At 58.1% G+C, this 12,508-nt stretch overlaps 1 protein-coding gene across 3 annotated transcripts; it reads right to left on the bottom strand.

Annotated features, from left to right (window-relative positions):
* Positions 1-9,938: 9,938 nt before the first annotated feature.
* On the bottom strand, positions 9,939-11,511 carry GADD45G (growth arrest and DNA damage inducible gamma). Of its 3 annotated transcripts, XM_036302408.1 has the most exons (4): positions 11,334-11,510; positions 10,966-11,067; positions 10,640-10,853; positions 9,939-10,548 (listed from the first exon to the last, which is right to left on the bottom strand). In XM_036302408.1, the coding sequence occupies exons 1-4, from the start codon at positions 11,384-11,386 to the stop codon at positions 10,438-10,440; spliced, it is 480 nt and encodes a 159-aa protein (XP_036158301.1). In that variant the 5' UTR covers positions 11,387-11,510; the 3' UTR covers positions 9,939-10,437. The 3 variants fall into 3 exon arrangements, with proteins under 3 accessions (XP_036158301.1, XP_036158302.1, XP_036158300.1); XM_036302409.1 differs by lacking the exon at positions 10,966-11,067 and having other exon boundaries at positions 11,334-11,511; XM_036302407.1 differs by having other exon boundaries at positions 10,966-11,509.
* Positions 11,512-12,508: the final 997 nt, after the last annotated feature.

The following is a 12,508-nucleotide window of genomic DNA, read 5'->3' as shown; positions in this document are numbered from 1 at the left end:
GTCTTTGTTTCGGAGGAAGCTGCTGAGGGAACAGCTGTTGTGGGCCCATAGGAAGCTGGAACCCTCTAACTGAGCAACTTCAAAGCCCAGCGGCTCCGCGCTTTGTCTGCAAGTGGAAAGGCCTGGCCCTGGCCAGTCCGGAGGCACTGAGTCACTTGGCGGGGCCACCAGCACCAACGCCAGCTCAGATTCAGAGTCGTGGTCACTGTGAGAGGTCAGAGTTCACTAAAATAAGGACATTAATGCTCAATGGGTACCGAGGGTCATAGCTGGGAAGTAGTCAGGGGCCAGGAATTCAAAATGTGGCCCCGGTCCTCACCCTGAGCTCTGGCCCAGCCTGAAGCGATCCAGGGGCCGGGGCAGCTCCGTCTCGTGGTATAGCTGGGAACCCTCTCTCTTCCTAACAGCCCCTCCATAGGGTCACTCAGTCCTCCCGCCAGGGGTCAGGCTGTGGGTCGCTGTGTTTTGGATGAAATTGAAAACTCCTATTCTGAGTAACTTCAGAGTTAGCCCCGTGCTGTGGGCACGGGGCCTGTGCGCCACGGGGTGGGGGGGGGGGGGGGGTGGTGGCGGGCACAGGGTGCTCCCTGGACCAGCAGCAGCAGCCCTGCCCCAGACTCTGAGTCTGCACAGACCCAGGGGATGGGCAGGCACTTCGAGACAATGGGGGCTGCGCCCCCAGGGCCAAGGAGACAGGCCAGCCAGGGCTGAGGGAACAGGCAAGTGGCCCTGGAGTGTGCCTACCTCCTCTCAGGGTGGGCTGGCCTTCCTCCTCTGGGGCCTGCTCCCCTGCAGCCCCAGGGCTGCTCCCACTCCCTTGGCTCCCTCCTGAGGTCTGTCCTTGGCCACACTGGGTGGGTGTCCTGTGCTTGGATGGACAGTGCCTGGAGCCACTCCCTGCTGGTGGCCTGAGCTTGGGGCCTGGCTTTTCGAGCTTAGGGTTTAGTGGCGGACCTCCTGTCAGTGAAGTGTAGCGCCCAGGAGCGGCTGCCCAAAGTCCCCAGTCCTGTTCTTTTGCAAAAAAAGGAACAAGTCCTCTCCTTTAAAAACACACCAGCCACGGGGACTCCGCCAGCTCGCCACGGCCTCGGTGCAGGCGTGGTTCAGGGCGTTTGACACCTTTGTCCCCTGGTCCTCACACCCGCTGACGGGCAGGTCCTCCCGTGCAGGTGGGTTCACGAGTCGCAGGGCCAGTGAGCGGGGGGTTCCCCCTGCCACAGAGGGAAAGCTCCTGCCTCGGGTCCCGCTGAGGCGGGGACAGGGCCTCGGTGCAGTGGTCCGGACGTTCTCGGGAGACGGCCTAGGAGGCTGGAGAGGGTGGGGACAGCTCTGCCCGACGCCTGGGAGCCCCAGCGTGGGTCGGCCTTCGTGCCTCCCTGTGGCTGCAGGCTCCCACTTAGCCTGCAAGGCGCCTCCCCAGCCGGAGGCTCCCCGTGGCCCAGGCAGTTTTGCAGAGAAGGGTGGTGGGTGCACCTGCTGGGGAGGGGGAGTAAGTGGCACCACGTGCCAGCTTCTGCTGCTCTGTTCTGGGTTTGGCACAGCCACAGGCCTCGCTTTGGCCCTGGGAGTGGAGGGACAGGTCCATTGGACTTGCTGGGCGATCTGCCCACGAATGAGCCGGCCCTGGGCCTGCCGAGGTGAGTGGAGAAGGAGGTCACCACAGAGCACGTGGTGGCAGAAGGGAGAGAGAAGAGATGCCAGACTCTCCCCGGGCTCTCCCATTGGCCGGTCCGGGGAGAAGCCCACAGGCAGGGCCACAGAGAGAGGGGCAGGAGTCACGTGTTGAAGAATGTCGAGCCCAACTGGTCCACAAGCCTAGATTACAGATTTACTGTATTAGTTGTTATTTTTGTGGCTCAAACCTAATTCATTGTGACATTACTGCTTTTCTCACTGAGCAGGCCAGACCGGTGAGTGGGCAGAGGAACCCCAGGCAGGTCTGAAACCCGTCCCCAGGCCCTGGGCTCCCCCGCCCCCCGCCCCCCACCCCCAGTTGACTCCCAGGTGAATGAGGGCTCTCCTCACACGATCCAACCGCCTCCCATCAAGGAACCCACCCACCTTCAGCCCAGTGATACTCAGATGGCCCCGATGGTTCCCACAGGAGACTTTCCTTTCAGAAATTCAAAACCATGAGCTCAGTGAGGAGCGTCTGAAGGGAGCCGGGTGAAGGCTGGGGGCTCAGGGCAGTCGGGGCCACAGGATTTGCTTCTGGGGAGCAGGTCCGCTGGGGAAGGCTGGATCGGGGAGACACTGAGACCACAGATGTGAGGCAGGGAGCGCTGGGCCCAGTGACTGGGGCAGGTGGCGGGGGCCTGGCGCACTGCCTGGGACCCTCAGGTGCCAGTAAAGGATGCGCAGACAACGACAGGCCTCATGGCGAAGGGCTGGGCTAAGCCACGCACTGAGCTGAGGAGGGGATGTGTCTGTGGTGAAATCGTCTCAGCAGTTTTGATTCTGCGAAAGTCCTTTCAGAAGCCTTTGCTCGCCTGGCCCGCGTGGCTCCATGGTTGAGCGTCGACTTGTGAACCAGGAGGTCACGACTCAATTCCCAGATGGGCACATGCCTGGGTTGCAGGCTCCATCCCGTGTGGGGAGTGCAGGAGGCAGGCGATAGGTGATTCTCCCTCGTCATTGATGTTTCTCTCTCTCTCTCTCCCTCGCCCTTCCTCTCTGAAGTCAATACAAATAAAAAATTTTAAAAGCCGTTCCTAGCAGAGAGCAGCAGCCATGCTTCCCACCCACTATAGCCCCTTTGGTATCTGACATCTTTCCCTCAGAGTGGATTATATCAGCTACATTCCCACCAAGGGACTCGCCAGCTCGACCCAATTCAGCAGCGTGAGTCCCAGCCACTCTCCGAAGGCAGCCCCGCACCCCAGGACTGCCTCCCATGACGCGTGCAGGCCTGCCGGTCTGGTCGGCCAGCAGAATGCAGTGAGCATGGGCTGCCTGTCTGGGTGTTGGGGGTGCAGGGAGGGAGAGCTGTCAGGCGCCTCAGCACCGGGCACTCTGGCTGAGTCCAGCCCCTGCCATGCCCTCCAGGGCACCGTCGTCGCCCGAGAGGACTGCAGAGCCCAGGCCAGCCAATCCTGAGAGGAGAACTCCCGACAAGGCTGGGGATGCTTTGTTCTTCAGGGGAACTGAGGCAAGTGCCTAAGTCCCTCAAGAAGCCGAGGGATCGCTGGCCTTACATTCACTTCAACGCTTGCTGCCAGGTCTGCCCAGGCCCGGGAGTCTCAACACACTGGGACCCTCAGAAGCCAACTTGCCCTCCAGGAGCACCCACATCCCCCCTGATCATTCTTGTCTGTCCTCAGTGAGTGCCTGTCGCTCCCTCACCAGGAGGCCCCGTCTCACTTCTGCACAGGACACGCTGCCGTTTCCACCTTCTTGCAACAGAGACAAGACCCATCTGTGCACGGCCCGTGTCAGAGCTTCTCACTGCTGCACCCTCCTCCCCCATCCTCTTGAAGTTAGTGCTTCTCACTACTTGTCTTCCTATTGATTTAAAAAAAAAAAAAATTGGTCTTGTTTCTCATAAAATGCAAGGTCTTCACATTGTCCAGCATCTGTATTCCATGACCAGGCGGGCACTCGGCAAATCTGCCAGATGGTGATGATGGTGATGATGATGAAGATGACGATGAAAGGGAAGATTCTACCCCAGCTCCTACAGCACGTCTCAAACCAATGTTCCTGTTCAGATGGCTCTGCTTCTCTCCTTGCAGGAAGCATCTGAAGTGCAGTCCTTAGAGAGTATATGGCAGAAAGCAAGCTCGATGTGCATACGTGCTCCGAAGAACATGGCATCCTTCCACCCAGTCCATGACGGAGTGAGCTGCCCCAGGCCTCCCGCTGGATTTAAAGGAGACACTCTGTCCCTCTCCCTGAGGAAGGCTCGAGCTTGTCAAAAGGTCTCCGTGATATGTAAGAAGAGCCTTGAGAGGGGAGGAGACTTGTGGGGAAGGGGAGGAGACACCCCCTCCCTCTGACTGGAGCAAGGCAGGGCAGAGGAGGCAACCAGATCTATTGGTCCAAAGGGAAAGGGGGTCACATGAGGATGCTGGGATACTGGTATCAGCCAGCACTGTGAAAGGTGGGGTAGCAATAGTGGGCAGACAGGAAGCTTATGGCCAGCACAGAGGGGATTGGAGAGCCTATATCTTAAAAGAGGAAAGCCTGCACCAGCGGTGTCGAGGAGAGAGGCAGGTTGGAGGGAGGAGAGAGCAGGTATGGAGGGAGGAGAGAGGCAGTATGGAGAGACAGGTGCAGAAGAGAGAAACAGCTGTGGAAGACAGATGTGAAGGAGAGACAGGTGTGGGGGAGAGGCAGCTGAGGAGAGGCAGGTGTGAGGAGTGCCATGTGGAGGAATAAACAGGTGTGGGGAGAGAGGTGTTTCTGCAGCAGGAAGGGCAGGCCAATCCTAAGGGCACTCCTGGTGGCTGGAGACTAGAGAGGGAGCACCAGGTCCAGCCCAGGCCTCACCAAGCACCGGGCCTGCAGGGGTCAGGGGTCAGGGGTCAGAGGGTGGGATGGCCCCTTGCCCTGGAATGAGGTACTTGGTGAGGGCCTCTTCTCCATCAACATAATCAGGATTCTGAGACGGGGCTTCTCGTGGACGGACGCACGGAGGCCCAGGGGTGTGCAGGCCACAGGAAGGGAGCGCAGCTGGTCCCAGCCTTGGCCTGCAGGAGGACTGCAAGCCTGAGCTCTGAGGCTGCGCTGGGCTCCCCAAACCTCGACCAAGCCACACAGAGGGTCTGACAACTGAGGGCCAGCGGCCCCATTCCCTGGGCTTTATCTTGTCATTCTTTTGGCCCCAACAAAACCAGAACGTGAGCGCTTGGCTGCAGTCCAAGGGCAGAGCATGAGTGCACAATGGTCTCGGTGAGCCTCCGGGCTCTGCCTGACCCCCAGTAGCGTCCTCCTTCCTGGGGTGTTTCAGCACCAGCTCCCTCGGGCCCGCCCGGCGCTCCGAGTGGCTTCGCTGCGGGGATCAGTCTGGGGAGCGTGGATCTTGCCGAGAAGGAAGAGGCTCCTCCAGTCTGCTTCGTCTTTCCATTCTGCTATGATTGCTGTGTGGATGTGGGTGCTTAGAATTCTACTTGTCTGTACTTCATCAAAATGAAAAACAATTTAAAGTCATCCTCCTGCAATATTCCCACTCAGGGAAGATCGGATTAAGTGAGTGTCACCCGAGCCCCCGTCACAGAGGCAGGGACAGCTGCAGAGACCACGTCAAAAGGCTGACTCAGTTCGCGCACCTCACTGCGAAGCCGAAGCTCAGACTGCCCCAGCATCCCCGGACCTGAAGCTGGGATTTAGGACCTGGGTGCCCTTGAGGGAGGAAGTGAAACCACATCAGGCACCTGGTTGTAGGACCAGGGCCCACTTTGGGGGAAAAGGAAAAAGCTTCTACACCCTTTTAAGGATGTCCCCATAACTGACTGCTCTCCCAGCCGCAGCTCTCAGACCGCCAGAGACACGCTTTCCTGCGTTTCACTGATCTGCTGCCCTCGCATCAGAGGCTGGGAGAGGCAGGTGTGTTTCCTCGGTAACAGGAAGCCACGAGCAGCCACGAGAAAAGGGCTTGGCTTTGACTAAAGTACTTCACTACCAGGTCTCAGGCATCAGGGGCAGGTTGACCCCGTTCCAACCCCGTTTTCCCAGGCACATCCTCCCGGTCCTTTTTTCCCTCTGAGAGTTCTGGGCCCTCTGGCCACTGCCTGCGTCTCCACGCAGCGGCTTCAGTGGCCAGCTCCCTGGGAGAGGGACCAAGGGCCAGTTGCTAAAGGCTTGAAGACCTGAGTGATAGGTGAGAGCTCTTCTGTCCTTCATAACAAGCCCCTTCAGACTATTACTGAGTTCATGCTAATGAGATGACTTTTGGGGGACCCCTAAAAAGCTGCAGGACTGGGGCTGGTCCCCAGAAGAACAACCATGGGATTAGATGGTTAAAACTTTCAGCCCCAACCCCAACCTCCAGGGAGGGAAGAGGGGATGTAGACAGAGCTGTGTCCAATGGTCAAGATCTCATCCATCGTGGCGAAGTCCTGGAGCCTCCAGAACAACCTCCAACCACTGGAGAGCTTCTGGTGGTGAACACAACCCAGAGCTGGGAGGGTGACGCCCAGACACGGTGTGGAAACTCTGGCCCCTCCCCATGCTTTTCCCTGTGTGTCTGGGTTGCAGGCTCCATCCCCAACCCCAGTTGGGGCATGTGCAGGAGGCAACCAATTGATGTGTCTCTCTCAAATCAATGTTTCTCTCTGTGTGTGTCCTTCCTCCCTTCCATGCTCTCTTAAAAAAAAAAAAAAAAAAAAATCAATGGAAAATATAGCCTTGGGTGAGGATTAACAACAACAAAAAAACTACAATGAGATACCACCCCAGGCCTGCTAGAATAGCTATTATCAACAAGACAGGTAATAACAAATGTTAGAGAAGTTATGGTGAACAGAGAACCCTCATTCGGTGCTGTAGGGATGTAGACTGGTACAGCCACTATGGAAAGCAGTCTGTTGGTTCCTCAAAAAATTAAGAACAGAGTTATCTCGAGGTATGCTGCAGCAGCCCCTCTTCCGGTTACCTACATGAAAAACTCAAAGACATGTATTGGCAAAGTTATATGCACCACTATGTTCACTGCAGCATTATTCTCTGTGGCCAAGACATGGAGACAACCAAAGAGCCCTGCGATAGAAGGCTGGGTAAAGAAGGTATGGTCCATGTGCACCTTGGAATGCTACTCAGCCATAAGACAGGAAGAAATAATACCATTTGCAACAACATGGATGGACCTTGAAAATATTATACTTAGTGAAGTAAGTCAGTCAGTAAAAGCTAAGAACTAGATGATTTCACTCTGCCGGGCGATTGGCGGGGCAAATGGGCCCCGGCTTGCACCCGCCTTGGCCTGGCACCACTAAACGTTTTGGGGAAGAAACAGATGGTCACAGCCCGAGAAGGTTGGACTGGAGAGAAACCAGAAGAACGGAAACCAGTGGGGAGGGAGAGAAGCAGAGGGCAGTGAGAATGCCGCCATGGCCTGCAATGCCAAGGGTGACACGTCTGTTAGGTGGTCTGTGGGTTCTCATAGCATTACCTGCCCGTGTGGGAGAACGGTGCTGCTGTGTCCCCATCTCACTTCTTCCTGGCGGAGTGCTCTGGGCCCTGGCCCCGCACAGCATGTCAGACCCCCTAGGCTCCTCCTCTGCTGGAGCCCCTCCTGGGAAATGCTCAGACAGTAAATGTCCACAGAACAAATGAAAGCAGCAATGAGGAAATGAATGAATGAATGAATGAATGAATGAATGAATGAATGAATGAACGAACGAATGAACCATCCACCTCTCCCACCCGCAAGCCCAGGCCCAGGGCTGTGCTTTCCTCCCCAACCCAGCTCCCTCGGGCTCTGAAGACCTTTGCTGCTGTTGGGTGGAATCGGGCATCGCTGGGTGTTTCCAGCAGCTCCAAACAGCCACTCGCGCCCAGAATCCGGACTGCAGCCAGCAGCCCTCGCCTTCACCGAGGGCAGGTGGCCATAGCCTCCTCCATGCCTGGAAGAGAGGACTCAGGCACTCTTTAATTGTACACTTTACTTGCCGAAAGAAGTAAATTGTCCAGCATTGTTTTTCTGTAAGTTAAAGAAGGAAAGTTTGACCTATACTGAAAAACCGGACTGCTTACAGAGGCCCAGTGTCACTTTGTCCCAGCACAGGATCAAGGCGTGTCATGGCTGTGGGCATCCTGCAGGCCCCCGTGGTCTCGCCTGCCAGCTCCACCTCCCTCCTCACAGCTCAGCTGCACCAGGCGGGCCTGCCTCACTGCCCCCACTTAAGTAATAAAGTCTCCTCTGTGGCTGAGGAAGGAGATTCCCTTTTGCCCTTTGGGGGGACACACCCCCATGAGGAATGCAGGGTCTAACCAGCTGTTTGTAACAGTGTTGCATGTGTTTAAGTATGTGCACCGCAGGGGAGAAGGAGAGAGGGAGACCCCAAAATGTGGTAGCCTTCCTTTCACTTCTGTTCTACAAAATGAATAAATGCATACAAAAAAATAAATGTCTGCAACAAATGCACACAACTTGGATAAACTTACAAAGTTATCTAATGAAAGTAGCCTTCCTTCCAATGTCAGCGGCTGGGCTGGAGCTGGGATGTGTGGCAGCAGGTGAAGTGCTGGGCCCTGGACCCAGACAGGGTCCCAAACTCGCACCCGCTTCCGGTCTGTGATCGTCAGCAGACGCCTTCAGTCACTTTTAAGTATTGTGGTCATTCATGTTAGTTCGCAGAGGACTGTACCCAGCAGCCCACACGCTCGACTCAACATACATGTGATAATTAGTTCATGTGTGCATGACCACTCAGGCAGTCAAAGTATGAATGCAGTCGTGTATTTTTAAGCACTGTGCATGTGTGTACATGTCCTCCAAGGCATTCCATTCTAATAGCATTCAGCACCCATTCATACAGAACATGGAAGCACAACCTTAGGGGCTGGCACTGTGTCCCAGCATGCACTTTCTCCCCCCACCAACCCCCCCCCCACCCCCGTACATTCTCCTAGCCCTGGGGCTCCATGGGGTGGCCTTGCTGTAAATTCTAATCTGTGAAGCGTTTCTTAAGGGCTGTCAACTGAACCAGGGTCGCTCGGCCAGCGGGAAGGTCTGCCCGCCTGCTCGGGGCAATGCCCTGTTAAATACACGGGTGGAAGGGTCCACTTGCAGGACTTACGCCCCACAGGTGCCTTCGACAGCTTGCTGTGGGAATGGCCACCTCAAAGGTTCTGCCTCAGCCAGGGAAACTTGGGGTTTTAAGCAGCTGAATTATTCATTGGGCTTTTATCTTCTAGAAGGAGAAAGGTTTTTAAGAGCTGATAAATATGAAACATGATGCTTTCATTCCGGGAAGAATAAGCTCATATAGTCCTACTGCAGTGCGAATGCTTCCAGGATTTGGAGAAAATGTAAAATGCAGCACCAACAAGGCAGAACAGCCACCTGGAACAGCTGCTAACAGTAGTTCTTCTTTTTAGAACAACGGCACCCGCCCCGCCCAGGAGGCTCGGTGGCCCCAGCACTGTTACCAGCACGAGAATCAGGAGAGGTCAACCAACCCACACCTGCCTAATAAGAAAGGTTCACTTGGGACATTTCCCCCTGGGTCCTCCTAAGCAAGCCTTTGCTGAAAAGATTTAAATTCTTTCTCCCACGTCTCTCCATGGAGCTGAGCCGCAGCAGCCCGGCGCCGTGGGCAGAGAGCTCGGAGGAGCAGACCGCAGGTGAGGCTTGCTCACACCTGCTTGTGTAGACGACGCCTTTTGCCGTTTCTGCTCAGATCTTTTTTCTGTCACAGCCACGACAAAACGATGACTCACGCTTACACGCAGCCAGCATGTCATACTGGTTGCTAACGCCTTGGTGACAATGCTGGGCCATTCCTTCAAGAGGAAAGGTTCCTGAGAGCCGTCTGCCGCCAACCTCAGGGACCACAAAGGGCTGCGTCCTCGGCACAAGGCAAAGCTCATTGTGTAGGAAGGCTGCCTGCCCTTGCAAGCTGTTCAGATAAGCAGCTGTTGAAGGGGAAGGGGGGGGCGGGGGGGGGCGGGGAGAAGGGGGAGGGGAGAGCGAGGCTGCTGTTATCAGCTGGGATGGCCAGCTTTTAGCTGTGGCACTGATGTCTTATCTCAAGTATGCTCCCATCTTGCAAATTTAAAAATCTTCCTAAAAGGAGAAAAACAGGAGGTGGTCTCAAGTCCTGCCCTAACTCTGGGCAGCCTCCCCTCCTCCACTTCCCGCTCCCTGGGGGCCTGTAACTCGGCCCAGACAGGAGGACAGAACAGGTGCCTCCAGCTCCATGAGCTGCAGCAATATCTACACCTGCAGGCCATCTCCCCCTCAGGAAGGACCCCCTGCCCTCAATAATGAGAGTAAGTTTGTTTCAGTAAGTTTATTGTAAAAGTCAAAGCTGCAGCAGCATAATCCTTTAGAAAATGAAGCATCGCCCGGATCCCTTTTGAAACAGTAGTGCAGACTGCTAGGTCGGTCAGAGCTCCAGTAGCTGTGCAAGTCCAGGCCGCCTGGCCTCGCCTTTCCCCTGCTTCCTGCCCACGGCGCAGGCTGCTGAGTCACGCCTGCCCGGCCAGTCCAGCCGTCCTTCGTCCTTCCCAGCACCGCGGCCAACGTCAGGCCTTCCGGGGCGAGCACCGGCTCCCCACACTTGTAGAGTCCTGGGCTCTGGGCCAGGCCGCCCCTGCCGCCTCCGGGCCCCCTCCTGGGAAGGAGCCGCGCCTCCTCCTGGCACTCCACGGCCCTGCTTGCCAGTCTCCACGCCGAACTCAGGCGCCCTCCGAGGGCGCCTCCGCAGAGCCAGCCCGGGGCTACGCGCTCGGGGGCGCCTCCACATAGATCAGACCACGGCCCGCCGCCGGCTGTCACTCGGGGAGGGTGATACTGGGCACCCAGTCGTTCACGCTGCGGCTCTCTTCGCAGAACAGGCTGAGCTTTTCCAAGGCGGGGTCCTTCCATGCGTCCTCCTGGGGGTTCTGCGGGGGGAGCGCAGAGGTCAGCCAGGTTGGCCACCGGCGCCACCCGGGCCTGGGGTGGGGGACCGAGGAGCCGGGGGAGTACACTCACCGAAATGAGGATGCAGTGCAGGTCTCCGGGCGCGCCCGCCTCGTCACCGGCACCCACGATGGCCGCCAGCCGCTGCACGTCGCCCACACGCACGATGTCGATGTCGTTCTCGCAGCAAAAGGCCTGGATCAGCGTGAAGTGGATCTGCAGCGCAATGTCGCCCTCGTCCTCCTCGTCGGCGGCCAGCACGCAGAAGGTTACGTTGTCGGGGTCGCTGCGAGGGCAAGGAGGGAGCAGTGCGGTCAGGGCAAAGAGCCCTGGGGTCCCCCGCAGTCCCCCCGCCGCGACCCGTCCCCAGTCCCTCTGCGCGCCGCGTCTGTACTCACACGTTCAGGACCTTGGCGGACTCGTAGACGCCGGCGGTGAGGCAGCCCTGGCGCTGCGCCGACAGCAGCAACTCGTGCAGCGCTTTCCCGGCGCCCTGCATCCTGGAACAAGCCAGTGCGTGAGCGCCGAAACGCGGCCGAGAGCCCCGCCGACGGGCTCCCCAGCCGGCGGGCTCCCCAGCCGGCGGGCTCCCCAGCCGGCGGGCTCCCCAGCCGGCGGGCTCCCCAGCCGGCGGGCTCCCCAGCCGGCGGGCTCCCCAGCCGGCGGGCTCCCCAGCCGGCGGGCTCCCCAGCCAACCGGCTCTCGCCTGGCCAGTGGTCACAGACCTCCCGGCGCTCACAGACATCCGACACCGGCGCCTACCCACCTGGCTGTGCTTTCAGGAACCGTGTCCTGGCCGCGGATTTCTTCCAGAGTCATGGTGCGGGGCGGTGGGCGAGCTGCTAGATATCCACGCGGAGCAGGCGGGGCGCACCGAGCGGAGGGGAGCCGGATCCGTGCAGATCCGCTGGCGCGCGCAAGCGAGTTCGCTGGCCGCTGCTGCGCGCGCTTATAAAGGCCGGGGAGGCGCCGCCAGCTGGCGCGGGGCTGCGAACCCATTGGCCGGCGCCCGCTTTCTGATGCAAATGAGGCGGCGGCCGGCGGCTCGTGCCAGAAGGCCTTGTGGGGAGGGCTGCGGGGGATGACAATGCCTCAAATCTGCCGCTTTTGTCGGGTGTTACTAGGCAGACTGGGAGCCTGCAGATTTCATCTTGCTTTTTTTTAAGTCCTTAAAAGGAAAAGTTATATTTAAAAACCCCTGTTTGCGAATAGGACGCTGCAATTTTTGAAATGCACTTTTGGAGAACCTAAAGGATTTATTTTGCATTTATTTTTGTTGCTGTCTTTCTAGGTTTGTCTTAACTTTTTAATTTGGAGTTTTTGAGGCTGTTACTTTGAAACCGAAACTTAAAATAACCCCCTCCCCCCCGGCACTGGTTTTAAGCTTTCAAAGATCTGGCCACAGCACCCTCCAGCCGACTCGTAAGCGCGGGCGAGGCCTGGGTGGGAGCTGAGTCCCGACCCGACGGCGCTGGCAGGTCCTAGCCCAGCCCCAGCCCTGGCCGTGCTGCGGGACTGGGTCGCGCGAGCAGATTGTGGCCGGCGCACGCGGCTCGTTTGCATTTCTATGGAAGGCGCACAATAAGGAAGGTCTGGCGTGTGGCGGTTTGCAGGAGGGATAATCGAGGCTTTCTCTTCATAGCGACACTGTCCACCTGCCGCCGGCTGGGCTGGGGTGGGGTGGGGTGGGGTGGGGTGGGGTGGGGTGGGGTGGGCAGGGTGGTGTCGGCGAGCTGCCTGGAGCGAGGGGATCTGGGCCCCATGCCGCTCCTGCGTCCTTTGGTGAGCGTCCGCTGCACGCGCCCCTTTGCACCCACGGCTTGTAATTCCACCCCACCCAGTCCTCTCAGGCTTTCGGAGCAGCCGGGCGGGGGTGGGGGTGGGGGGAACATGTGAAAAGAACACCTCGGTGCTGCACCAGGTGCGCTCCCGCTCCCGCTC

Source organism: Myotis myotis, unplaced genomic scaffold, assembly GCF_014108235.1.
Source record: "Myotis myotis isolate mMyoMyo1 unplaced genomic scaffold, mMyoMyo1.p scaffold_m19_p_31, whole genome shotgun sequence".
In the NCBI taxonomy this organism is placed as follows: Eukaryota; Metazoa; Chordata; class Mammalia; order Chiroptera; family Vespertilionidae; genus Myotis; species Myotis myotis.
The sequence above is the reverse complement of the archived record's forward strand: the minus strand, read 5'-3'. Positions and strand labels throughout refer to the sequence as shown.

Excerpts from the sequence above, each read along its gene's own strand:
- GADD45G (XM_036302407.1), bottom strand. The coding sequence starts at position 11,312 with ATGTCTGTGAGCGCCGGGAGGTCTGTGACCACTGGCCAGGCGAGAGCC. Across the intron at positions 10,854-10,965 it reads TCCGCCAAGGTCCTGAACGT|CGACCCCGACAACGTAACCT; the intron begins GTGAGTACAGAC and ends TTGCCCTCGCAG. Across the intron at positions 10,549-10,639 it reads TGCACTGCATCCTCATTTCG|AACCCCCAGGAGGACGCATG; the intron begins GTGAGTGTACTC and ends CTCCCCCCGCAG.